The sequence below is a fragment of the Ambystoma mexicanum genome, chromosome 9, assembly GCF_040938575.1.
Source record: "Ambystoma mexicanum isolate Mex_15411 chromosome 9, UKY_AmexF1_1, whole genome shotgun sequence".
Classification (NCBI taxonomy): Eukaryota; Metazoa; Chordata; class Amphibia; order Caudata; family Ambystomatidae; genus Ambystoma; species Ambystoma mexicanum.
In genome coordinates this window covers 519658231-519686025 of record NC_090931.1, presented here as the reverse complement: position 1 = coordinate 519686025, position 27795 = coordinate 519658231, and the positions used below count along the sequence as shown (strand labels likewise).

Here is a 27795-nt window from a genome sequence, read left to right as displayed (position 1 = left end):
TCATACAAACAATGACAAAACACTATTAATGTTTTGTCTCTGTGTTGTTTCCCGATTCGATTGAATGGTGTTTATTCTCTAATCTTCAAATATGGCCAACCCCTTAACGTGCTTGTTCTAACAAAGTCAGTGAATCTTTAGATCTGTAGCCGAACCACTGGCAATGTCTGACCGGCTTAAGCATAAAGAAAACGCTAATGCTATTGCTTGTGTGTTTAGAGGATAGTGTAATGCCCAACAGGCAAAAGCATCAAACTAAATGTTAGTGTCGTACTGTCAAAAGTCCAACGTTGCTAGCTGTGGAGAAAAGTTAAATCACTCCATGTAATCAGGATGGTATTTATTTATTCATATTTGTTGAGCGCACAGCAGACCGAGGACATTGTGGCGCTACTTACAGTGTTGCTTATACTTAGTTACATACAGTTCATGTCCATACGGTTACATTGGACGAAATATATTTTTTTACAGATATGCAAGAGCAGCAGGAGCACCTGAGAACGGGGTTAGTTGAATAGGGCAGTTTTGAGTTTTTTACGGAAGTAGAAGAGAGATGCATCAGCTCTGAGGTCAGTAGGTAGGGAATTCCAGAGTTTAGGTGTGAGGAAGGGGAAGCCTATTCCTCCTGCTTTAGTTCTATTGATGCGAGGTATTGCTAGTTGATTAGTGTATTGTGCTCTTCTCGGTCTCGTGGATTGATATCTACCTATCGTATCAGATAAATAAGAGGGAGCTGTGAGGTTGATGCATTTATGGGTGGTTGTGAGAATTTTGAAAGAGATCTGGCCTTTGACTGGGAGCCAGTGAGCTGCCTTTCTGGCTTGTGTAATGTGTTCTCTTTTTGGTATGCTGAGGGCTGCTCTGAGAGCGTTGTTTTGGGTTGTTTGGAGCCTAGATACATTTTTTTTGAAGGTGCTGGCTAGGAGCGCATTACAATAATCTAGTTTGGCTCCTATAGTTGCTCGGGCGATGGAGAGGCAGTTATCCTTGGTTAGGAATGGTTTTATTGTGTTAATGAGTTTAGTACTCAGTGCTGAGGCCGAGACTATGGCGCTGACATGTTTGTCCATGGATAGCGTGGCATCTATGTGAACCCCCAGTGTTTTGACTGAAGATAGAACTGGGATGATACAATTGTCTATGTTGAAATTGATGTACAGTGGGTTGAGGTTGGAGAGGGTGGATTTCTGTCCTAGAATGAGGATTTCAGTCTTGTCTCCGTTTAAGCAGAGGCCGTTAGTAGCCATCCAGGCTTGTATGGTGGAGTAGATTTGCTGTAGAGTCTTGGTGATAATTGGGAGGAGAACCTGCGTGTCATCGGCGTGGTTTGTGTAAGTGATCCCCAACGCGTCTAGTTTATCAAATAGTGGCTTGGTAAAAAGATTATAGAGCGTGGGGGCCGTACAGGATGCTAGGGAGAATTCTCTGTTTAGGCTGAATTTCCTAACCTAGTGAGTCCCCCAGCAGCTTTGCCGGATTTCTGGAGTTTGTTTTTTTCTCCTGCCAAGAGTGAGACTCTTTTCCTCACACTCTTGGACATGATTTGAGGGGTTCCTTTGACTGTTAATGTGTTTTATGGGCTATGGAGTCTTTTACTCCATAGGGTCTCATGTGTTTTTACTATGCGTGTTACACAGCACCCTCAGTGCAGTGACACAGGGGTGTCATATTGACACCCCATCATAGACTCCATACCCTGGGACTGACTACTGTCTTCCAGGGCATGTAAAGTAACCATTGGCTTTACTAGTCCCAAATTACGAACAGAAACCAGTACAAACCATCATATTGTGGACGTACTGGTCGGGGCAATTCGATTGCCCCGGGGTTTGTTATTCGAGGGGGCACGTCTCCGTCCCCCCTGATCGAGTTTTGGCTGGTGGCAGTGGATACTACTTTTTATATTCGACCGCAAATATATCTCTATGGGATTTTCCCATTGTTCAAGGCTACCAACTTTAATTATTTAATTCCTATAGCCTCGAACATACCGCCGGGTTATTAATTTAATATTAATTCACCGGTTGGTATTTTTTGCCAGAACTCGATTCTAAAATGGCGTTTGTGTTCTCTTCTGTGACTCCAACCCAAATCAAGCCCTTTGTTCCACTTTTTGGTGGGCTTCTCCACAGAAGCCTCCAAAAGTGGTGGCACTCTGTCTGGGTACCACAGGGGGTGTGGGAGGGGGTTTAGGCACCCTGGACTGAGTTGCCTGGGCAACTCAAGTCGCACTCTTGTGTGATTGGCCCAAGTGGTGAGCCGGCCGGCTCACCACTTAGCATGTTTGATTGACAGCTAGGCTGAATGAATGGGGGTTTCTTGCATAAAAGCAGGGCTTTTGGGACTGGAACTTCAGAAGTCGCCACAGGACCTGAGAATCCGAAGAGGGAGAAGCTGAGCCGACCTGCAACGACGACAATACCGATGGAGCCCTGCTGAACCGTCTCACCACTTCCCGACGACAGAGGAGATCATCTTGCCGGAGAGTCTCTTCCCCTTGAGCTGGTGGGGACAACCAGTTCGCTTTCCTTTTCGCCTACCATGACGTCTAGTGGTCGAATTGCCCGTGCCAAGCACCCCGGCAACCGGATAGCCACTTACCACTGAACCGCGAAAGAAAGGACCGCTCCTTTGAATCGAGAAACTTTGCGGCTGGTTTCTTCCGTGGCAGCACAACGACCTTCTGCTTTCCTCCCCAACGAGATCTTCTCTTCTGCCGGATGAAGCACCAACTCGCAACCGCTGCCAGGAACAACTGCCCCCGCTGGAGTGTTCTCACCATTTCAAGGTACTGTGTCCGCCTGGCCTCCCTTTCCATAGATTGCTACAAGGTGACAGTAAATCCTTAACCTTTTAGACTGGGCTGGCCTCTTGACCATCTAACTGGTCCCTTTCTTTTGGTCCAACTTCTTTCTGAACCTTTTCGAGACTCTTGTGCACTTTTCAACCGTGTGACCTTGGACACATTTCGTTCTGAACCTCTTAAAGTGGATCCGGCTTTCTGAACTCGAACTTCACTGTTTGATTCTGCCTTCCTCTCTTGCTGTGTTCTTTTGAAAGTGTTGGGATCTGTTTAAATTTATGCTCTGCCTTTCTCTCCCCTTTTAACCAAATTATTAGAGTGCCATCTGCGTTAAGCGCTCACCACTGTCTGAAAATAAGTGGTGCTTTACTTAAGACTTGTCTAATATTCTTTTAAGGGAGTGTATATACTTTAGTGACTGTGTTTTTGAACTTGCTTGATATTAGTGCCAGTGTGTTTTCATAGATGTGTTTTTAAATAACTATATATCTTTTACACCAAAGCTCTGGTCAGTGCTTGCTTGTTCTACTGTGTTTACCTGCCCTATTGTGTATGCTCTGTATACTGCCTAACTCTTCTTGAGAGAAGTCTGACTGCTCGGCCACAGCTACCAGGTAAATTTGGGTGGTGCAGACTGCTACCAATTGAGTTTACTGCTAACTCTTGTAGTCCTAAACTTTTTGCAGTGGTCCCTAAGGGAACTGCACAGTTTCTGCCTAACACTGGTGTACAGCGGTGGGATTTGTATTGAGTATACACTTTAGTGTGCTTGTGGATACTTTAGGACAACTAACCACAAAGCTTAGCACTAAAAAGCTGATTTTCTAAACCTGTCTACTATGGAAAGTTATGCCCTAGAATCATTGTCTGCCAAAACTGCTGATAGCTTGAAAGTATTGTGTAGACACAAGAACCTCTCTGGGAAGGGCAAGAAAATAGAACTCATAGAAAGATTGTTAGAAAATCAAAGTCTGGGTGGTACAGAGGAATCTACTCCCCCAGCAAATGTAGATAACAGTGATGGTATTGATCTGAATCAAAGTATTGATAATCTTGATAATGAGTCAGAAGAGGAAAGTGAGCCTAATGCAGTTAGCCACCCGGAACCTCTGTCTGCTTTACCAACTGTACCTACTGGACCTATACCAGGTCCCACATGTAATCCTGAATATTTTGAACTTGAAAAAATGAAGCTGGAATTAGAATACAAACGTTTTATTGCTCAATCTGAACGGAACCAAGAGTTAGAGTTCAGGAGAATCAATGCCCAAGCTGAGCAGAAGCAAGCTGAGTTGAAGCTAAGAGAAATAGAGCTTAATCATGAACTTGAAATAAAAAGGTTGTCTGTGGAAACTGCTTCTCACTCTTCTGGTTCTTCTAGGAGTTCCAGTCCCAAAAGACCCCGGATGCCTAAGGAATTAGTGGGTATGTATGAACCTAAGTTGGATGTGTTGGATTGGTTGATAATGTTTGAATATAATCATGGGCTCCAGGACATCACAGGGAATGAGCTACTTCCTTGGTTGTTCTCTAGGCTTCCCCCTGTTGCAACTGATGTGGTAATGGAGTTGGGGGAGGTGGATAAGAAGGATTATGAGTGTGTGAAGCTAGCTTTAATAGCTAGATTTGGGAAGACCCCTTCCCAGTACCTTAAGAGGTTTAGGACCCTCAAAAAGCATGATGGTACCCCTTGGGCTACCTGGGTGAGTGAAAGTTTGAAAAACTTAGAGGGTTGGATTAAGGGTTACAGAGTTAACACTTATGACGGAATGAAGAATCTTGTAATGTTGGAGTCAATTTATGATGCCTGCTCTCCTGAGCTCAGACAGCGCTTGGCTGATTCAAAGGAATTGGATTCCAGGAAGCTAGCTAAGGCTGCTGACTTGTGGGTTGCCAACAGGGCTACTCACAAGGATTCTGGGGCTACTCAGAAGAAGGATGAGGGAAAACAGCCAAAAAAGGACTCTAAAGAGAATTCTAATAATTCCAATCCCAAAGAGGGCCCCAAACAAAACCATAAGGGTAAACCACAAGGGAAACCGAATCAGGCTAGTGTACCTTCTGGTGCCAAACCAGAAGGTCAGAACAAGCCAGCATTCCAAAAAGCGTTTGGTAAATGCTTTGTTTGTGGCTCTACTGACCATGTGAAAGGAGATCCCAGATGTAAGGGTAAACCTTCAGGGGTCCAGCTTGTCTCCTTAGCCTTCGCTCCAGAGGAGGAAGTACAAATGGCAAGTGGAAACTTTCTATTACTGGCTGACAAACCCATTGGAGTCTCAGCCAGTGTTTCTTTAGTGTCTCTGGGTTTGTGGGAACAACAGAATTTAGATACTAAAGAGTATTATAAGGACAGTGTCCAGGTGAATGGTCAGGAGACTCCTGCCATTAGGGACACTGGGGCCAGCATAACTAGTGGACAAATTGTTTTTTCAGGCTGAGGATGTTGCTAAGGCACCCAAACGCCTCGCCAAGTTAGCTGGAGGGCCTGTGCAGATGCTTCCCCAATTACCAGTTCTCATCCAGTGTAATGACATGACTGTGAAGATACCTGTCAGCATACAAAGTGAGGTACCAGGAAGGGTTCTGTTGGGTAATGACTTGAAAACTCTTGGAGTAGTGTCACATACCCCCAGGCCTCCTAGTAAAAGGTTACAGAAGCTCACCAGACCTGCAAGGGAGAGAACCATGAGGGGTACTCCCAAGGATATGATGAAGAAAGAGATCACTCCTACTCCACTGGAGCTGTCAGCTGCTGTATCCAAACAGCAAGAAGAAAAGGGGAAACCTAAAACTTCTAAAAAGAAACCAGCAGTCAACACTCCAGTGCAGCCCACAAGGACTTCCCCGAGGTTGTCCAAAGTTACACCTGTAACTCCCCCTCCAGCTGAGGCTGAGAGGGTGGTATAACCCTGTGTGGTTGAACTAGACTCTGAGGAAGACCTAGTGGAAGGCCAGGAACTCATTGGAGATCTGGATCCTGTTGACCTTCCTGAGCTGCAGTCTTTACTTCGCTGAAGGTGGACCCAACAGGGCAGACTTCAGTAAGGCACAGAGAGAATATCCAACTCTGGAAGGTCTTCAACACCAGGCAGATGCTCAGGTTGAAGGGCAAGAGCCTGGGAAATATAGGTTGCACTGGGAAGATGGCCTCTTCTACAGTGAACCAACAGAGTCTGCCCCTGGGGACTACAAACGACTTGTAGTACCGCAAGAGAACAGACAACTGTTCTTTCAGTTAGCCCATGAGATTCCTTTGGCTGGTCACTTGAGTTTCAAGAAGACTAAGGAAAGGCTCTCGCTCTACTTTTATTGGCCAAAAATGGGGGCTGAAGTAGACAAGTACTGCAGGAGCTGCCACACCTGCCAGACTTCTGGTAAGGTTGGCTCCAAGAATGTGGCACCCTTAGTGCCTCTCCCAGTTGTGGGAGTCCCATTTGAGAGAGTAGGGATTGACATTGTTGGTCCCCTTGATCCTCCAACCTCCTCAGGCAACAGGTTTATTCTTGTTGTAGTAGACCATGCTACTAGGTATCCTGAGGCAATTCCTATGAGGACTGTTACAGCTCCGGCTGTGGCTAAGGCCCTCCTTGGCATTTTTACCAGGGTTGGGTTCCCTAAGGAAGTAATCTCTGACAGGGGGTCCAATTTTATGTCCCACTACATGAAAGCCATGTGGAAAACCTACGGAATTACTTACAAGTTCTCAATCGCATACCACCCTCAGGCAAATGGGTTGGTTGAAAGGTTCAACAGAACCATGAAGAACATGATAGTTGCTTTAGAGGACCCCCTTAAAAGAAAGTGGGATCTTCTTCTGCCATGCCTTCCCTTTCCTTATAGAGAAGTCCCTCAGGAGGGAGTAGGTTATTCTCCCTTCGAACTTCTTTATGGCCATCCCGTCAGAGGCCCCTTAGCCCTGATAAAGGAGGGGTTGGAGAGTGCTCCTTGCCCCAAGCCAGTCAGTGTGACTTATTATGTGATAGGAGAATTCTATCACATAATAAGGAGGAGAATGTCACACATGATGGCAGAAGCTAGTGATAACCTGAAAGCTGGTCAAGCTTTGGTCAAGCACTGGCATGATCAAAAGGCTAACATGGTTGAATTTACTCAAGACCAGCTAGTTCTAGTTATGATTCCAACAAGGCAGAAGGCCTTGCAAGACAAATGGATGGGACCCTTCAAAGTTGTGGGTAAACTTGGAGAGGTCAACTATCTGGTGGACTTGGGCAATCCCAAGGAGGCTCCCACAGTCTTCCATACCAACCGACTAAAAGCGTATGACTCCAGACCTGATGTAGGAGCTTTGCTTCTAGCATCAGCAGAGGAGGAAGAAGAAAGTGAACCTCTTCCTGATCTCCTCAGAGGCTTACCTTTGGACGAAAAGATTGAAGGAGTAAATCTCTCTTCAAATCTGACACCTGAGCAACAAGAAGAGTGCATATCCATGTTGAATCAGTTTGCCTCTCTGTTCTCACTTTCACCAGGCTTGATTCCTTGGGGACAGCATGACATACTCACTGGTGACTGTCTGCCAGTCAAAAGTAGAGGATACCGGATGTCAGAGAATGTAAGAACCCACATCAAAGGTGAGGTCAGCAAGATGCTTGATCTCGGGGTAATAGAGCCCTCTACTAGACCATGGTCTAGCCCAGTTGTGTTAGTACCAAAGGCAGGGTCTAAGGAACTTAGATTCTGTGTGGATTACAGAGCTCTTAATGCAGTCACAAAGACGGATGCCCACCCTTTGCCAAGGACAGATGAGTTGGTGGATAGACTTGGTGCAGCCAAGTTCCTCAGCACATTTGACTTAATGTCAGGCTATTGGCAAATAGCCCTGACAGACCATGCCAAGGAGAAAACTGCATTTTCTACCCCCGTTGGCTTATACCAGTTTAAGGTTATGCCTTTTGGGTTGAAAAATGCACCTGCTACATTTCAAAGGATGGTAAATCAGGTTCTGACAGGGATGGCGGACTTCTGCATGGCATACTTGGATGACATTGCAGTCTTCAGCCAAACCTGGGAAGAACATGTGGACCACCTGAGCTATGTTTTGCAGGCTCTCGGGAAGGCCAATCTGACCATAAAGGCAGGTAAATGCCAGTTTGGACAGAGTAAAGTGGTCTACCTTGGACATGAGGTAGGAGGTGGAGAAATAAGGCCTTTGCTCAGCAAGATTGAAGCTGTGCAAAATTGGACAACACCTACTACTCAGACCCAGGTGAGAGCCTTCTTATGTCTCACTGGGCACTACAGGAATTTCATAGAGAACTATGGGACCATAGCTTCTCCACTGAATGTCATCTCCTCTCTGAAATTCCCTAAAAAGGTTAGGTGGAATGAGGAGTGCAATCAGGCCTTTGAAAACCTGAAAAAGGCTCTTTGCCAAGTCCCAGTACTCAGAGCTCCTGACTACCACCAAACTTTCATTGTGCATACAGATGCTTCAAATGTAGGAATAGGTGCAGTCCTCAGTCAACTGGATGGGAAAGTTAGGGAGCACCCTGTTTGCTTCATCAGTAGAAAGCTGAAGGATCCTGAAACAAGGTGGGCAACCATTGAGCGAGAGTGTTTTGCTATTGTGTGGGCTCTGAATGGCACACCACAGTGGATGATGGAAGGTGCTGCATGTGCTGTGTTAGAGAACACTTTCATGGCTCTACCCTCTAAAAATGATGTTACCCAGGATGCAGCGTCATTTGAGAAGTGTGCAGCGTGTGTCAGGTGACTGGTAAGTGTGGTGTGGTCTACCAGATCAAACACAGCTGAAAGGTCAAGGAGGAGGAGGAGGAGGAGGAGGAGGAGGAGGAGAGCAGGCTTCCCTTTGTCTAGGATGTTGGTAATTTCGTTTTTTAAGTCTAGAAGGGCAGTTTCAGTTCCGTGGCCCTTGCAGAATCCAGATTGTCTTTTTCCTAGGATTGCTTTCGATTCAAGGTATAGTTGAATCTGATTGTGGGTGGCCTTGTCAAGTAATTTCAGGAGGAATGGGACTGTGGTTATGGGTCGGTAGTTGTTAGGGTTAGCAGGGTCTAGCGTCGTTTTTTTTAAGAGCGGGCGTACCCAGGCCTCTTTAAGGCTGTCAGGGACTATGCCCGTTTTGAAGGATGCATTGATGAAGGCTGTTAGAAGGGGGGCAAGAGTTTCTGCGCAATCTTTCATGATATTAGGGGGGCAAACATCACCCTTGCATTGAGAGGGTTTGAGGTGTTTGAGGATGTCAGTGAGTGACCTCGGCTTCGGAGTATTTGTGAGGAAGTTGGATCTTGTATTTATATTTAAAGTAATAATCTATTCCTCATAGATGGTAGTATTAAAACATCAAGACATGCAGACTCAGACCTATAATCCTGCCTGTATCTGTTCATAGCCATAGGAGAAATTTTTCTTTTCTCCACAGCTAGCAATGTAGGACTTTTGACAGTACAACCCTAACATTTAGTTTAATTCTTTTGTCTGTTGGGCATTACACTATCCTCTAAACACACGAGCAATAGCATTAGCATTTTCTTTATGCTTAAGCCAGTCGGACATTGCAAAATGGCCGACCGCAAATGTTTCTAGGGACCTCACGCTCATCGACCATGCCGGAACGCCACTGTTACCAGTGCAACATAGTTTTTACTTATATTAGCATAGCAAGCCTACGCGCACACTGTTGGAGCATGGCGAACATCCACGCCAATGTCGATTACACTATTGACGAATGTCTCGAACACCACCAGTGAGTCGGCTACAGATCTAAAGATTCACTAACTTTGTCAGGTTAGAATAAGCACATTAAGGTGTTGGGCACAAGTTAAGATTGGCGAATAAGCACCATTCAATCAAATGGGGATACAACATAGAGACCGTACATTCATAGTGTTTTCAGCGTTTGTATGAGAGAGAGTCACACTAGCCTTGGTAACTATGGATATGATCACATGTAAATGATGGAAGAGTTTTAAGCAGCATTAATGAAATACGTTTGCACTAATGAATTGCTTGGCTAATATTGTACTTTACATATTTCTTTCTTTTTTCTACATGTTGTTAAAAGTGTTGTAGGTCTTGTGACCTTATGTATATTGCAACATGATTGGTATATTTGCAACCCCTAAATATTGAATATTGAATTATTTTGATCATTTTCATTGTGTTGACCAAATCTGATTGACTTGATGTTTCAACAGTTTTTTGTTTTTTGGTATGACTACCGTGGACAACTTCTGTTTTACTTGTATGATCAAGATTACCTATAGATGCCTTGATGAAGGACTTAGAGAGTCCGAAATGCATCGGGTAAGGGGTGCATCTACCCCTAATCTTGATAAGCCTATTGTAAAAATGAATAAAGCTTACTTATTCTTACCATACCAAGTCTACAGAGAAAGATATATTTGAATGAATATTTCAATTTCAACTACAAAGTGTATTCTAGGGTGTGCATCCCACACCGAAGGCTAGTTAGTCTTTGTTCTCTCTTCTCAATAAATTGACAGACTCATTCAGGAGTCACGGGGAACGAGGCAGGGATGCCTGCTTTCACCGCTCTTGTATGCACTGATGATCGAGCGCCTGGCCATATCAATCAGAACGAACCAAGGAATAAAGGGCATCACTTGTGGAGTGTTGGATTGTAAATTATCCCTTTTTGCAGATGACATTCTTGGTTACTTGACTGATGTGCACACCTCTCTCCCAGAATTATTAAGACAGATTTCATTCTTTGGATACTTTTTTTCGGGACTGAAAGTAAATGTAGAAACATCCTGTGTTATGCCGATTCAAGCACGGGGTTCCTGTTTGGACTCTAGAGCCAGGGTTCAGGGTATGGGAGTTGAAAAATCAGTGATTAAATATCTCAGTATCCGACTTCCAAGAGATCTATGGTCCATTTTTCAAAGACGTTTTTACCCATTACTGGAGACTGTAAAGTCAGACCTGAAATGATAGGACCCACTGGTGCTATTGAGATATAGACGCATGATCACGATTGAGATGAACGTCCTTCTGTGGTTTCTGTACGTGTTTATAGCCATACCTTCGATGCTCCCCGAATCCTTCTTTACTGAACTCCAATCATCATTTAGCCGATTTATCTGGAGAAACAAATGTCCTAGAGTGAACAGGTCTGCTCTTACACTTTCTAGACGCTTTGAAGGGTTTGGTTTCCCAGATTTCTATATATACTACCAAGCCTTTCAAATGAGAGTAACATTGGAACATATGAGGGATGACTTGAGGGTGTACTGGTTTTACCTAGAGGGCATGTAGACACACCCTAGAAAAGTATGAGACCTTATATGGACACTGTTCAAAAATATCCCTGAGAGACTGAAGGAACATCCGACCCTCGGAGTCCTATGCGCACTTGAGAAAGTAACAAGAAAAACAACGGTTGTCTACATTGCCATCTACAATGCAGTTGATAGGAAGGGGATCCTTTCAAAACTGTACAAGGTTCTAATCTCCTGGGACATGTGCGGTAGAAAAACGTTTAAGAAATACTGGGAGGATCTGGCGGAAGGGGAATAGCTGAGGAGATAAGGGAGAAAATGTACAAAGTGACATTCCATGGGACTCTTTACATCATCTATAGAGCATAATTTTAAAATTCTTCATGGATGGCACATGAAGACTCATTGAAGATTTCTCAAATGTAGTGGAGATGTACGAAGATACGAATATACTGTAACAAACTCTGGAGTTGGATTAGTAGGGAAACTTCTCTCTCTGGACCCGCTTCAGGTCCTATTAAGAATCCCCTCAGGATACATAGAGCAATACAGATTCCCTAGGATGTGGGAGGCAATGTTTAGGGCAGGGAGAGTAGAGATTCCAGGATAACTCATTACCGACTAGAGAGGACTGGATGCAAAAGTTAAGCTATTTTCATAATGGAAAAGTTAACAGCCTGTTCTGCTTGATTTATGCTTGGTTCAAAATGGCGCGGGCGTGCAATGCATTCTGGGAGCGCTCGGAGCCATGTTGGATATTTACTTCACTCCGCAGTGAAAGGCTGCACACATTTTGCTGAAGTGTTAGATTCACAGTGCTGAGACAAACATGCTTTTTCAAACTTGGTATGCAGTCAAGGCCATTTCTGCTGGGAAAAGCTAATGTTATGACTTGCTACTGTTCCCCGTGGAGCATGTTTTTAGAGCAGGGAGGCCCTGCGTTCCTTGGGGGGAGCTCTCGATTGACCCAGCTGGCAACCGACGGCTGTTCCTCAACTGCGCAGGTGCAATTCCAGAAGGTTCGAGAATGAACTCCCCTTTTGTGGAGTTCCTATATATGCGGAAACCCTGAGGCGTCAGGTGAGACTTCAGCCAGAGAAGGACGCTCCGTCTGGCCTTCCTGTGAGCTGTGGCACTCTCGGCCTGGCTGTCCCTGGAGTCTTCCAGCCGCTTCTGGGCGAGATGAGGAATCATATTATGCTCACGGTGATGTATTTCTTTTTCACTTCTTTACTTCTTCTGTGATCTATGTCCATATTCGTTTTATGAGTTATTTCTATGTACCTGTAATCTTTGAATAAATAGCCGTAAAGAGCTGATTATCTTCTAAAGAGTGTGTGGCTGTAAGTTATTGTGTCTGTCTGTTTATGGGTTGAAGTATTTGCTCTATAATTGCATTGGTGATTTATGGTTGTTCAGTGCACTTTTTAGGGGAGAGCAATACACAGCCGTGGTTAATGATCATATGAGGTTCTTTGAGGAATGGGGTCCAGTGCTAAATAAATGGGATGGGATGAGATAATGTAAAAGGAGTTGCAATCCACAAGGTGACCAATAATATAGAGGGAGGACATTATGAGCCTATATGAAAAGAATAAAACCCAAGGTTCCCAGACGAAGATGACGACTGTGTGTGGCTGACAGGAGAGCGGAATAGACACGTCTAGTTTAAGAAGGGATAGTAGAGAAGACCTGATATATTCCGTGGTTTGGCCCTAAGAGAACAGAAAGGCATACATGTTACAGAATAATTATCAGTGTCCAGTGTAACAGACTTGCAGCTATATAATTGAGATGGAAACGTTTGACAATGTGAGGAGGGCGGTGGGCCGAAAGGGGTCAAAATATTGGAATTTTATTGTAATGTTATTATTTTGGTTATGTTTGATGGCTGTAAAACCATCAATAAAAATCAGAGTTTAAAAAAATGTGTTTCAGCCACCAACTATGTTGTTGTTTAGACCTCTTTCTTTCTCTCTCTCCCCTCCTCCCTCTCCTCCTCCCTCCCTCTCTCTCTCTCTCCCACTCACCCTCTCTCTCTCTCTCTTTTGATGTATGGTAAATAAGTTGTAATCCAATGTAATTCAAAATCCATTATTTGCTTGCAAATAGAACTAATGAATTACAAAGGCTACTGAAATAGAGTGTATCCTTTAAACGAAACTTTTCTCAAGTTGAAAACATTTTTTGTTTAAAAGTAATTAAATTAGACGGTACCACGCCTATCCGATATGGGCTGAGATTGAACATGGATGAAAAGTATACAGGATTGAAAAAGCAGCTAAGTAATCTTTGCGTGCTAAAACCAGAACAAATTCTACTGGCAGAGGTTCATGGCTCCAATATCAAGGTAAAGGCATTCCATGACAATATCTTTCTTGTCCAGCTTGTTGTTCTGTTTGAGTGCCTTCATGTGTTTGCCATATTTTCCATTAACCACCTTCTCCTACTGCAAATGTGTTTTAATTGTTGTGCTGCTTTTGATTGCGTGTACTGTTGTCATTATGCCTTCCAGATGTCGGCTCAAATGATAACATTTAACAATTATGTCGTAGACCATACATTGTGGATTTGAAGACCCAAAACTCAACATGTTTATTTCTACTTTCAGAAAACAGGGTTCCTTTCTTCTCTTATTTTCATTTTGATGGGTGGGGTTTTGCAAGGATTCTGCCCAACATGTATGCTCAGTAGTTTTGCCAACTATTTGACTTTTCTTCATGATTTCTCTTCTTCCATATGTTTACCAGCAAGCAGGTTTATTTAATATTGCTTGTTCCCTCTGTTTTAAGATGGCTATTTAGACTTTCTCTTGAAACTATTTACCCTATTTGTGCAGATTTCCTGGAACAATGGCAGTGCATATATTGAGAAGAGCTGATGGGTTGGGCATTGTTGAGGATACCCCTTAATATTCATAAACACTATCTCCAAATGGGTCGAGGATTGCAGCAAGTTCTAATGTATCATTGTTTGAAATGGATTCCTTCATAAATCTTATAGATACGCTCAATGTACAACCCTGGCTTTGTATTATTTTTACCATGAGGTGACACACTATGGCTGTATGTCATTTGGCACCCATTGCTCTGGATGACACGTTATGGGTGTTTATATGAAGCTGTCTACATCTGTTCCTTTTTCTTTACACTCAGACACTGCTTTTGAACAATCCTGCTTCTAAGAATGTGACTTGTCATGTAGCCCCAGGCTTCAGGTTTTAATGCTTGCTTGTATAAGAGTGTGAGAGGTCCATTTCGGTATAGGACTTGAACTAGTGCTGCGTTTGGTAATTGAGGCCTTATTGTCCGGGCCAGTTCAAGCACTAGGCAAACTAGGCGATTGCCTGGGTGGGTGGCTAGCAGGGGGCGCCACACAGCAGGATTTTATCCTCTGTTATCATGAATTACCAAAGAGATTTAAACAAATTTGAGCTATAGTGTTTGCATGATGCCCTCCTCAGAGTAGGGGGTGCTCTGCTGCAACCCACAGTGCTCGCATGTCTAGGAGTCATTAGGTAATGGAAGCAGAGATATTGCCTGATGAAACCTGTTTTTTGGGTTTAATAGCACATGGTCATGCTCCAATAAAACAGGCCTGGAAGAAAAGCATATTGATAAATCAACCAGGCAGGACCAGGCAACTCAACCCAGGCAGGTCAGAGTCTTTATAGACCCCTCATGGAACATCTGGAAATGCAATGGATGCCCGAAGTAGACACATCACAAGGAGGAGCAAGAGAGAGATACGGTGGTCAAAGGGGACTCATGCATATTCAGCAAAAGGAGTTCAACTGTCTTTTTCCATATACTTTCAGAATAAGACCGTGTGCTGTTTTGCGGTACATGCTTTCATTAACCATCTAATAGATACAACGTTTCAAGCAGCTGTGCTGAAAGGCTGCCTCTGGGTACTGACCCCAGATTTGATTTGTTGCACCAAATGCAAGTATATTTATTCAAGCAATTTAAAAACTACTACGGTAATTATTAACAAACTTTATTTTTGCCGCACACGCTACTTGCAAGTTGCAGTTGGTTGTACCTGGTTGAATTCATAGCTGCACATATTATCTATAATTTCTTTCCAAGTTACAAAGGAAAGCTGCCCAATCGATCTGCAATTTTCTGTGTAAAGCTTCAAAGCAGAGTCCAACTACACTGGTCATGGCTTGCCCCTGTAGGCTAGTAGTGTATATTTATCCAGTGCATGCTATGCAGCTTCATTAAGAATTCTGGCTGAGAATATGTACACGCTGAAGGTAAATGTATTGCTCTCGACCTGTCAAAGTTTTATGTGGATTGTCTGATATAACAATGCTGGCCCAACATTTATAAATAAAATAAAAAGCCTTACATTGATTTACTATTTTGGAATGGTATTGCAGAATACTGGTAATTTGATGATGAACAAAGTTCTGTCCCCCACTTAGTGAGGTTGGAGCAACTGACAGGGAAGTGGAGATGACATTGAACATAGGGGATGGCATTGGCACTTTGCCTGCAGTGCATTTCCATTTCAAATTGCCATGTATGCCGCAGCCAAACTGGCCAGCAGTCTTAGCATCCACCCAGCTAGGACAGCATGATATTGGAGCAGAGCATACTGGTCAGACTTGGGAGTGCAGACTTCTCATATTTCTTCATGGCCAAAGACCCTTTTAGCGAGGGAGCATGAGAGTGAAGGAGGGTGTGTGTGTTTGTGTTTGTGTGTGTGTATGTCTGTGTTTGTGTGTGCAGCACAGATGTGGTTTTGCACTCCTCTTCTTGACATGACCCTTCCACTTCGATATGAGAAGTAAGACCAGCAGTGATATTTTGACAAGGCTAAGTGCAGAAAGCAGGCAAGTTTGCTCAGTATACCCCAGTATAGCCCATTCTCCAACCAGCACATTATAACTAGTAGGAGCAGCTGATTCGGGGAGAGGGTTATTTGAAAACAGATCTCTCGTATGCATGGGAGCTGGCAGGCTGCATAGAGCCAGAACTCATGCTGTGTCTGTTATTTGCAAATACAACTTGCAGTGGCACTGTCCATGATGTGCCACTAATGTCTGTTGGTGAAGCTTGTCCTGGCTCTGACAAGACTGTATCTGTACCAATTCAGGAGGAAGCCCTGCACTGTCCTTTCACATACTGTACCTGTCCCAGCCTTTAAGGAAAACCTGCAGTGGCCCAGTTTGTGCTATGTACGTTTATGAGAGAGGTTTGCAATGGCTCTTTTAAACAGTTACTCTGCCAATGCTGTACTTACACTGGCCCACACATGCTATACCAGTACCTGTTTGCATGGGACTTGCACTGGCCCTAACCATGTGGTACATGTCTGTGAGGGAAACATGCATTGACCCTGGCCATTCTATAGTTGTACATTCTTGTGAGGGAAGTTTGCTGTGATATTTCTTATTAAGAAACTTTTACTTGCCAATACTAAACTGTTTGTGACAGAAGCTTGATCTTGTCCTACTGATGCTGCATCTGTTACAGAGAATGTTGCACTAGACCAGTTCAGGCTCTCTGCACACTTTGTTATTAGGGAAGCTTACAGTGACCCATGCACATTCTGCATCTGTTTTTAAAGAACGCTACCTCTGGCCATATCCATTCAGTACTTGATAGAATTTTGAGGGAAGTTTGCACTAGGCCGTCCAGTTTTCACTTGTCTGAGGAAAGCTTACTCTGGCCCTACCTATGTATTTCCTATACCTGTACTATTTGTGAGGGTAGCCTGTGCTGGCCATGCCAATGCATTGTGCACGCATGCTGTATTCGTAAGAAAGGCTCATACTTCGGAAAATGTGCAGCATGGTGCCAAACTAGCTATGCCTCTTTTGGGAAGTTGGCACTGTTGATTCCCACATTGTATCTGTTCGATGTGTGATGGTAGCTTGTAATGCTTCTGCCTATTTAGATTATTTATTATTTTAGTTAATCATTTATACAACTCTGACCCTACTCCAAGTGTCTTACAAAGTTCAAAAGAGAGGACTTAAAAAAGAAGTAACAATGTTTTCAGGATACAATAGGAAGGTTAGGATAGTCAAAGGATATCGGGGGAGGTGGTCTGGTTGGTTAAATGCAGAGAAAGAGTTATAGTTTAAAGCGTTTCTGCTGAAGATGGTGATTGAGAGTGTGGTGCGGATGTGGGGTGGGTGGCCACTGGGCGATGCTTGTTTATGTGTTCAGGATAGTTTGCAGAGTGGTACGTGTTGGAGACTTTTGTTGGCTTGTCTTGTGTTTTTATGGCAGATGGGTTTGTTTGTTGTGAAGATAGGATGGGTTTTGAGAAAAATGTCCTTGTATATGATGCAGAGTCCTTTGAAAGCAATTATTTGCGTTATTAGTAGCCAGTAACGGTATACAGTGATTATAATGAAATAAAAATAACTAATGAAATTATAACTAAATTATAATAATGAAAGAAAACGATGTATTGTTGTTTAAATATATATGTTGGGATGGGAAAGGGGATAACAGGGTTGTGGGCGTCGAAGTAGGGTTTACAACAAAAAAGAAATGGAGGGCTTCGAGGGAACCACCCCAAATGTAAAACAATAATAAAAAATCAGTAGTTTGTCGTTATAATTTCCTTCGTTATTTATTCATTAGTTATAAAGACATGGAACCACCAGTGATGCTGGAAGAGAGCTGAGGTGATGCAGGTGTTTGCGTAGATGTAGTATGAGCCATGGAGCTGCTTTCTCAGTGGCTAGCAGGATGCAAGAGTATTGTTGTGGAGTCCAGTGAGGATAGCATTTCCCCTAGTACAGCTTGGATGGAACTAGTGCCTGGACTGTGGTATGAAAGCTGTTGGGAGGGATGGGTTGAAGGATGTTTCTTAACTTGTATAGGAGGGGTAGCTGTAGGTTGCATGTTTTGGTGACAGCAGCTATGTGTTGTGTGACGGTTAGGTGGGGGATCTATGGTGAAGCCTTGGGACTTAACTTTGGGCAGAGAGGACTATGTGGTGGTTGTCTTTGGGGAGTATATTGATGCAGGTGGTGAGATTAGATTCATGCCTGGGGCAGAGGGGTATATGAGGAAGCATTCTGTTTTCGATGGGCTAAGATTGAGGAAGCAGTTGGCCATCAAGGTATTATGGAGGGTTTGGAGTATTGTAGGGGGGGGGGGGGAGATTTGGAAGTATATTGCGTGCCATCTTCGTATTGTTGAGATTTGATGTTATGGTTGCTAAGAGTCTGTCTGAGGGATTCAACAAATAGGTTGAAGAGGATGAGGGATGGGGAGATCCTTGCAGTAGCCAGTATGTGAATATGGCATGGCATTTACGCGCCTATACACAAGTGTTTAAATGTACCTATGAGGTACCTGTTCAGTACATGAGGCAAGCTTTCAGTCTTTCTCACCGGCAAATGCCTGTTTTTGTGTGGTGGTCACTTGTTCTGCTGTTACCCATGCTGTATTATTCCTGTATTTCTGGACAGTTTGACTTCTGCTGCCTGTGCTCTCTTCTCTGTGTGTGAATAAAGGTTGTACCGCTTCTGCCACTGCCTGTTAATGATTAAAGAAACAGCCCACATTGACTAAATACAATGAATGACTTTACACAACAAACTGAGTAATAGCAGTGGGGACCCTTTGGGCAGTTTGTGGGAAATGGTTCATTTCAAAGAATATTGGGTTGTGAGACGAATTCGTACCATCTGCCAAAAGGCAGTCACCCCTTTTGGGACTAGGAAGGTGAGCCTGGTAAGCCGTACAGCCCCTATGGCACAGGGCAAGTGGAATCCCACTCAGGGTGAATTCTCCCTCAGCCCCCCACCCCCTAGAGGACAGGACATCCCTTAATAGGAATATGCATATCCTCCCTTGTCCAAGGGCAGCTAATGTTTTTAATGGCTATATGGGAGTTGTACTAGACAACTATGGAAATGTATATAAAGAGGTAGCTGGTACGATTTCTGCCCCTTTAATGTTGACCTCAGTTTGTGAAATGCAGGACCAATGGACTGTTGTATCCCTCCCCTGGTAGAAACATAAAGTGTGTGTGAGATCGACCAGGAAAGGAGCATGCAAGCCTGTGGAGCAAAGACGCAGAGGGGGACCCCTCAAAGACACCTTTGAGACTGAGTCATGAAGCAGTCCTACGCATACAGCATGGAGCGAGGAGCAAGAAACCCTGTAGACGAACTGCTGCTCCCTGGAGCCAGGCCTGGAGCTCGAGAAGGTCTGCCCCACCAACGAGCGAAGAGATGCGACCGCATAAATCGTGGCCAACAGGTTTAGGCTGGAGGTGACGTTGAAGACCCGTCACGTACAGCAATTGGCTAAGGGTCAGAGGCAAAGGACAGCTCCATACTGAGCAGCTCCACTCCGTATTTGCCTGGGATGCCTGACGCAGATAGCCTACAGTGACTGATAAGTGTGTTGTGGGCAGGGTGTACCGCCATTACTGTGGTTCAGTAAAACCCCACCACTCTTACTACCTAATACCATATACCTATGTTATGTTAGGGATATTTATATAGTGCAACATCTGCCCACAGGCATCTTGGCGCTAAGCAGCAAGCGGATAAAGACAGAGAACACAGACAGAGAAACGGTGCATTAAGACAGATGGGTTTTAAGGGAGCACCTGAAAGAAAGATAGTTAGCCATTGAGCAGAGTGACAGAGGAAGGGCATTCCAAAGTACCGCTGCTGCAATAGAGAAAGCTCTGCCCCCAATATGAGAGTATTTTGCATGGGGAACAACAAATAAACAGGCATTGGCAGAGCAGAGAGACCGGATAGGAACATGGGGCAACATTTCGCCTGATGATACTCTTCCCAGTGTCATGCAAGGCAGATGCATTTAACCTAATTGTGTAAGGTAGCCATACATTGCTTTTAGTACGACTGTGTTAGTCAGCCATAAATTGCATTTAGCCTAAATGTGTAAGGTAGCCATATTTTTCATTTGGCCTAATTGGGTATGGTAGCCATATTCTTGTATAGCTAACCCATTTTCTCCCCTCGCACACCGTAACTTAGCGGAAGGTACAGGCTCATTCCACACACCCTGCTCTCACATATAACACAAACACTACTGCACAACACATGCTGCTCACTCATGCGCACGGGCACTCCAGCACTTAACCCCTCGCCTCTCTCTGTACTTGCACGCTCTGAATGCTCACAAGGCCTAGTAGGTTTGTCTCGATCTTGCAATGTATTGATTGTTTCTATCCCATGTACCCTCCCTGTTGCCCTATGGGCTCTTTAAAACACAACATTCTTGTTGTATAAGCACCTAACAAATGCACAATAAATGAAAAAAAATAGAATGAAGATTTCTTTAACGACAAATATTCGAACTGTAGCATCTCACATAATTCTCGATCTTCTTAAACACAACCCACCCCTGTTTAGTTCATAGTGTACCTCAGCTGCGCCCATTCAGACATGGGTGACTAGCAGGGTGACTAGCAGGGTCTTGGCCATCCTCGCATAACTTTAATGGCTGAAATGCACACATGCAATGGTTGGGACTATAATTATGGCGAAAGGTGCTGTATCCACAGTTAGTGCTACAACTCCCTTCTCCACGCTACAACGCCCTCCTCCTCATTGCAACTCCCTTCTCCGTGCTACTTCTCCCTCCTTCACACCACTCTGCAACACCTCCTACTCAGACACCCTCATTTCTCCATCATTGGATCTTACATGGATTCACATGCTCATGAATATTCTCTGTCGTCATGCTGGGAATCCTCTGTAATATTAAAAGCAGTTTTGGTTTAAAACTCAAACTGCTTGTCGCTTATACAGCCTATTACTGTCACTTTGGTTCATACGGCCCAAACCAATGGTATTAGTTCTCCTCAGCTTCACCCCACTGGCCATCCTCGGATTTTTACTGGATGTTTTCATGTTGGGGGTCCTTGGATTTCGCTTCTCAAAAATATCGATATTTGTTCCATTTTTCCATCAGTTTTCATCACTGGTCACATTGGTAACCTCCAGTGGTGGGGACTTGTTGCCGGTTAAGATTCATTTCTATCATTGGATCTCTTTTTTCTTTGTGTGAGGCCTTCTCCTTGGACTTGGGCTTTCACCACGTGGCATGGCAGACGCTAGCAAATAGAGGCTCTTCAGGGCCTGATCCAAGTGCAACCTGAAGAACGTCTTAGTCGAGGATCGGCATGCCAAATGTCTCTACTGCTTGCACCCGGACCATGATGGCCACAACTGTTACATCTGCAAGCCCTTCTCCTCCAAAATTCGACGGGATCATCATAGAAGGTTAGGGACTTGGCTGGAGAAGGGTGCCAAGGCCTCCGACGCGCCCTCAGTGCGTAGTCCTGTTTCTGCCTGGGTTAGTATATCCATTGAGCGAACTCCCTCTACTAAGAGGTCAAGATCAAATGAGGATACTTCCCTGGGCAAGATACCTAAAACGGACAAGAAGTTCTACGCTCTCAGTCGAAGGCTCCGTCTACGATGTCAGGGTCCACCACCAAGTCATCATCATCGGTCCGTTGACTGAAATCTCACCCTACCACCTCGTCAACGGCCTCTCCGTCTACGGTCTCATCAAAGGCTCTGACCAAATCAACAACTCTCCCGTCGATGGCCGCATCTTTGATCTCGCTCCCAACTTGACGACTACGATAACAGTCCGCAAGGTTGCTCTACCTCCACTGCCGCCCTTATCCATCCCACCCGCAGCTCCATCGACGACGATGCAAGTTCCTTTCATTGCCTCCTCCCCAGGGCTACAAGTGTGGACAAGGAGATGCAGCCAGCTCTCTGCTTTCTCCGAAGACAAAACTACTCTTCACCCTGCCACCTGCCCAACTACTACATGCAGACACTGCCTCCAATGATAAGCCGCTAGGGTCTTTATCGTCTGATCTGCAAGAGGTTGAGGATTCTCCTGACCCCATTCTTTCTAGATGAACAATGCAGTTGGGAGTAGAGGCGCACACATAATTCAATAATTGGTAACTATTTAACTAGGTTCAAGGATTCAGTTTTGGAATCAAGGAAAATGTCAGGTGCTCCCGAGTGGATCTTGGCTACAAGATCATTGACAAATGGCAGAAAAAAGGCAGTCTCGCAAATTTGGAAGACAACTGCAGGGCACTCTTAAAGCTAACAATGCAATGGTCTGTTCAATGTCCAAAGTAACTCATTTCTTGAACATGATTTTTTAATTAACAAGGTAAGTAGTACAAAAAGTATGATGCATGTTATTAAACATTCGATCTCAAAGTTTGTCCAATTTATCTTATGAATATGACATTTTCATTATGATATATTCAACTAAAGAAGTATTAATCAAAATAAAGGATAAATCACAATAAATGCATTTTACATAGGACACTTAATGAAAGGGAAAAGTTCATTTATTTAAAAAACTACTGTTTCATTCAAGGAGCTTTGTGGTACTGGAGAAGAATAATACAATCCAGTGTTCCTCCTTGTATATATACTCTACGCGTTTTGGGCCGAGCCCTTCATCAGGTGTAGGTGGCAAGGTCGATTTCTGTAAAATAAGTTGCTATAGTGTGTTTTTAGTAATTAAATATGAATTCAAAAATCAAAGTTCATCTGACCTGACTGTTCAATATTCTGTACCAGAAAGGGAAAGACTTTGTGAATTGTGTCACTCGTCATAGTGGATTGGATCAGGCATTAATCCTCTGATTTCTGAAGGAAAATATAATCAAAAGAAGAAGCGAGGCTCAGAAGGGGTTTTTCCAATAATAAAGTGGATGGATGGCCAGGCACAGGATCAGTCACTGTATATTAGCGCTGGGTCCCATGGCTGGACCATTTATCCATAAGTAGTTATGTAACTAAATAGATTAAGCTTACCACTCCATTGGTGTAAGTTGTTACAACACGTGGTGAATAGTCTGGTTGAGCTCAATGCTTGGTGGAGTAACAATACCTGTAATGAAATGTGCAGGTCTCAGATTTATGTGCGATTCAACATTGTTCTCGCGCTTAATCAATATTGATTAATACTTGAATGACCAGCTTACTTGATTGAAGTGTGTATGTTTTCGAGGCTCCCAGAGACGTGATCTCGATAGCTAAGCTGGCGGTATATGGAAGATTATGTATTCTGGGTGTCCGCGTGTCCTGTGAGACAGAACAAGCAGATTATTGTATACTCGCTAAGCTTTTAATTGTTCACTCGTCCTGTAATTAGCAGGAACTGCTTTGATATAAAATGATGTGTGTTTACTCACAATCGATGAAGAGTGAAGTCCTCCGAGTTTCAAACAGTTCTTCCGAGCTGAAATGGCGTCTTCACTGTTCGTCGCTGGTTGTCTTGGCAACCAGGATTCTCTTGCTTTTGCGTAAATCGACTCAGCAGCCGTCAGAGGTTGTCGGGGAAACCATTGACGCGTGTGCATACACTGAGGTTTTCTTAAGCTGTGCTAGCATTTTGATTGTAACTTCAATCAAACGGTGTGTTCTTATACTATGGTGGTGTGGCAGATCACAAATGTGATGTAAATAAAAGCAGGTTCTGCCAAATGAAATAAACATAAAGCGAAAGTGGTGGTGAAACCAGATCGGATCAATGCGTGATTGATTTAGATAGTGTTTGTTTGCTGACTCTCGCTGTGGATGTTGACATGGGGAACAACTGAATGAATTAGCAGAATAAATGTAGGACCAACAGCTTGACCTTACAATTGTTTGTGTTCAGAATAGCCATCCTGATTCCTATTTGTTACCTAATTGTTTCACCAACATGATTATTTATTCAGATACATATATCAATGGATTAACAATCAAAATAAAAATAAAAAAATACGTAGCACAGTTTAAAAGTGTTCAATTACAAATGACAACTGAGATCCCAATCTACGTTCATTCCTTTCGGTGCCATTGAATCAAGGCGATCTATCCAGTATAGTTTGCGCTGAAGGAGTTGTTTTGTCAAATTGCCACCATATCTCGGTGGTAGTATGTGTTCCAGTATGATCAATTCAATTTGGGCAATGGTGTGGCTGGCTTTCTTAAAGTGTTGGGCAACTGGGGAACATTCAGAGTTGAGTCTAATGTTCGATTTGTGTTCCAACCAGCACGTTTTAGCCTTTCCTGTTGTCATACCAGAGTCCACATAGACATTTTATTCCATAAATGTTTTTCAAGTCACAGGTAGCCGAGTGATGTAAAGAAATCTTGTGACCTATGTGTGGATGAGTAGTAGAGGTGCCCCTTGTCAAGTTGTTACAGTTGATAGAATTGTTGCAAGTCACAGTGCCTTTAAAATTGAGATTTTTTTACTTTCTGGCTGCAAAATCAGCCTATACTAAGTGATCTCTAATGGATCTGCTTTTCTCATATGCAAACAACAGAGGTTCTGGAAAGAGCTTGGATATTGTAGGGTCTAGTTGAAGAGTGTTCCAGTTTTTTAAATTATTTTCTTAATACATGATCTCTGTGAGAATATGTGGTTACATATACCAAATGATCTACTGGACGACGTTCTTTTGGAGTCAGTGCTTCGAGTCTGGTCACATTGTTTACTTTTTCAGCATTCTACTTGTTCTCGGTTATAGCCTCTTGCTTGAAATTTTTCTTTCAAGATTTCAGCTTTCTGTTGGTAATCCTCATTGTCTGCGATGATCCATTTATATCTTAAAAATTGACTCAATGGAATACTTTCAAATGTTTTTTTAGGATGAAAACTTGTGGCATATACTGTTTTATCAGTTGTCTTGGTGTAAATTGTGGTCTGTAGACCGCCTGATTTAGAGTAGATCCTGACATCTAAAAACTCAATTGATGTTTTGCTTGTGGTTGAAGTAAATTTGATTCTGGGTACCATGGTATTCATGAAGTTGAAAACATTTCCTAGTTCCTCGTGAGTGCCTTCCCATATCCCAAAAAGGTCATCGATGTATCTGACTAGGAGCTTTAAATGAGGCTTCCGTTTTTGATTGTGGATAACAACATTTTCCTCCAGGTATGCCATATACGTGTTAGCATAGCTTTTTGCCATTGCAGCGGCTCCCATAGATGTTCTTGAGATTTGCACAAAGAATCTATTTTCAAACTTGAAGAAATTGTTATGTAAAACAATTTTAAGGAGTTTCAATATCAGTAAACTGTCGGCTCTACAAATGTCATTAGATGTTAAAAGCGACCAGTCTCCATGGCTTCCAGTCCTCCATGATGCGTGATGTTCGTGTATAAACTTGAAACATCCATGGTAAACATTATAGCGAGGAAAAGGTCCACTAACCCCTCCTCTCTATTCATAGTTCCAACAGACCAGGAGGATAAGATGCTGGACGCGTTTGGTTAGTGCATCATCACCACCGCCTCCACGATTAAAGCAGCTAATGCTCTAGCGATACTTTCCAGATACGATAGAGAGCTATGGTATAAGCTAGGAACCATCTTAGACTTTCTGCTGGAGGACAAGAAGAACGATGCGTTGGCATTATTTCACGAGGGTGAGGTTGCCTCTGATTAGGCGTTTATGGTTGCTTTGGGCATTGCAGATTCAGGTTTTCGACAAAAGAACAACGGGGCAGTGCTCTGTAGGTAAGGCTGGTTAAAGGATGCTAACTTTCTTTCCTGGGGGCCCTTTTGAAGTCATGGACCTTTTAGGCAAGGCTGTAGTGAAGGTCTTGCAGTCCCTAAAGGCGGACACAGATATAGCACGCTCGCTGGGTACTCTTCAGCAACAAAGGCAGTCCTGTCATTCATCCAAAGGCCATTTCTCCAGGTCCACGAAAGAGTACAGGCCAGCACATCACCAATCTTTGCGCTCCAGCATGCAAGAGGCATATAAAGGATGTTCATAGTCCTACAGAGATTGCAGTGTCAGCGTGGAACATCCTCCAGGACACACAACAACCAAACAGGCCTGACCAGGTCCAGCGCCTGGTCCCCCGCTTCAGTACCCCAGTGGGAGTCCTTCTATCACAGTTTGTCAACGAGTGGGCAAAATCTCTATCAACAAGTGGGTGCTCAGCATTGTCCAGCAGGGTCATAACCTCGAGTTCCTAGACAAATGTCGCTCCATTCCTCCCGTCATAAGATAGAAACAACACCTGTATCTGCTCTTGCAAGAGATCCAAGCACTGTTAAAAAAGGTGGCACTATAGACAGTGCCAAAACACCTATGATTCTCCAGAGTTTACTCCAGATCTTCCTGGTGAGAAAGAAGTTGGGTGGTTAGAGGCGCATCCTTCACCTGAGGCAACTCAACAAATTTCTCAAGTCTCAGAGGTTTTAGATGGTCACGTTGCAGCACGTGCTCGAACAACTGGAGCAAAGAGACTTCCTGACGACCCTAGACCTAGAGGATGCCTACTTTCACATCCCCATTCATCGCAGGCATCAATGCTTCCTCTGGTTTGTCGTGAACGGCAGACATTACCAATTTAAGGCTCTTCCCTTCTGCCTCAAGTCAACTTTGAGGGTCTTTACAAAGTGTCTGGCTCCAGTGACAGCCCATTAACGGCAGTTAAGGTATCTACATCTATCGCTACCTAGACGACTGGCTGATCTGCGCCCACTCTCGTTCACTGGCCTAACAGCACATCAAAGAGATCATCAGCTGGATTCTCTATCAACTTTACAAAATCATGCATAGTGCCATCCCTGAACAATCTCTTTGTAGGCTTACGTCTCAACACACTGACGTGCCTGGCTTCTGCCTCAGAGGAGAGGGTCGAGGCCATCTTGAGCAAAGCGCAACAGATTTCAACTCTTCAGGTGACAACCGTCCACTCCATCAAGGGGGATGTCTTCATGCATCCCCTGGTCCCTCATTGCAGGCTGTACATGAGGCCTCTACAACAGTTCCTAGATGCCAGATAGATATCTGACTCCTGGAACGTCAAGATCACCCTTGTTCCAGTGTTCAGGAAGACCCTGCCGTGGCGGTCCATTTGTCAACATCTCACGCAAGGTGCTCATTTTCACCTTCCAGCTCATCAGGTCACAGTGACCACTAAAACATCCCTGGAAGGGTGGGGAGCACACACGTCAATTTCACACCAATGGCTTATTGCAACCAGAGGAGAAGGAGTTGCACAGGGTCTTGGAGCTACAAGCGGGGTGTTCTCAGCTCTAAAGTTATTCAAACCCCAACTTCAAGGCAAGGTGGTCTGCATCTTCATGGACAACAAGACCACCATGTTCTACATCATGAATCAGGGGCAACCTGCTCTCCCATTATATCCAAAGAAACGCAAGCGATGTGGAAATGGGCGATAGATCAGAAGATGTTTCTCATCCCATTCCATCTGTCAGGCATTCACAATACCATTGCAGAGTCACTCAGCAGGGAACTACGATCATGTGACAAGTGGGAGCTTCAAAATCAAGTTCTTCTGCTCTTCTCCAGGCGGGGTCGCCCTCAAATTGACCTGTCCGACAAGGCAGCAAACTGAAAGTGCCTGAAGTTTGCCCGCCGGGAACCACAATCAAGGAGTCTAGGGGACGCCTTTGTTAAGAAAGGAAGAAGGCAATGAATATGGCAAGGGAAATGTGCACGGAATCGCACAGTGAACAACTTTGAATCTAACAACGTGCATACAATACCCAAGACTCGTGTATACTAAAACCCAGGAGTGCAAATAGAGTGAAACAATAATACCAATATATGAAAAGGGATGTGGGGCAAGCACTTTGAACCTCCTTATGACTGAAAGGAAAGTCGGCAAACTCCTTACCCACTATGCTATTACAGATACTGACAGCGCTAAGCCCACGTAGAGGGGAAGCAAGGACAGGATCTGTGAGCTGACACTCTGGATGATACTGAATAAGGAACTTAGAAACAG

General features: G+C 44.0%; 1 protein-coding gene across 2 annotated transcripts in view; it reads left to right on the top strand.

Moving 5' to 3' along the window:
- USP32 (ubiquitin specific peptidase 32) overlaps positions 1-27795 on the top strand; it is a 3569419-nt gene that overhangs the window by 2445112 nt on the left and 1096512 nt on the right. For both annotated transcript variants that reach the window (XM_069615070.1, XM_069615069.1), the window contains exon 24: positions 13224-13375. In XM_069615070.1, the coding sequence (XP_069471171.1) occupies positions 13224-13375 (152 nt within the window). The remainder of the gene's footprint in view (positions 1-13223; positions 13376-27795) is intronic.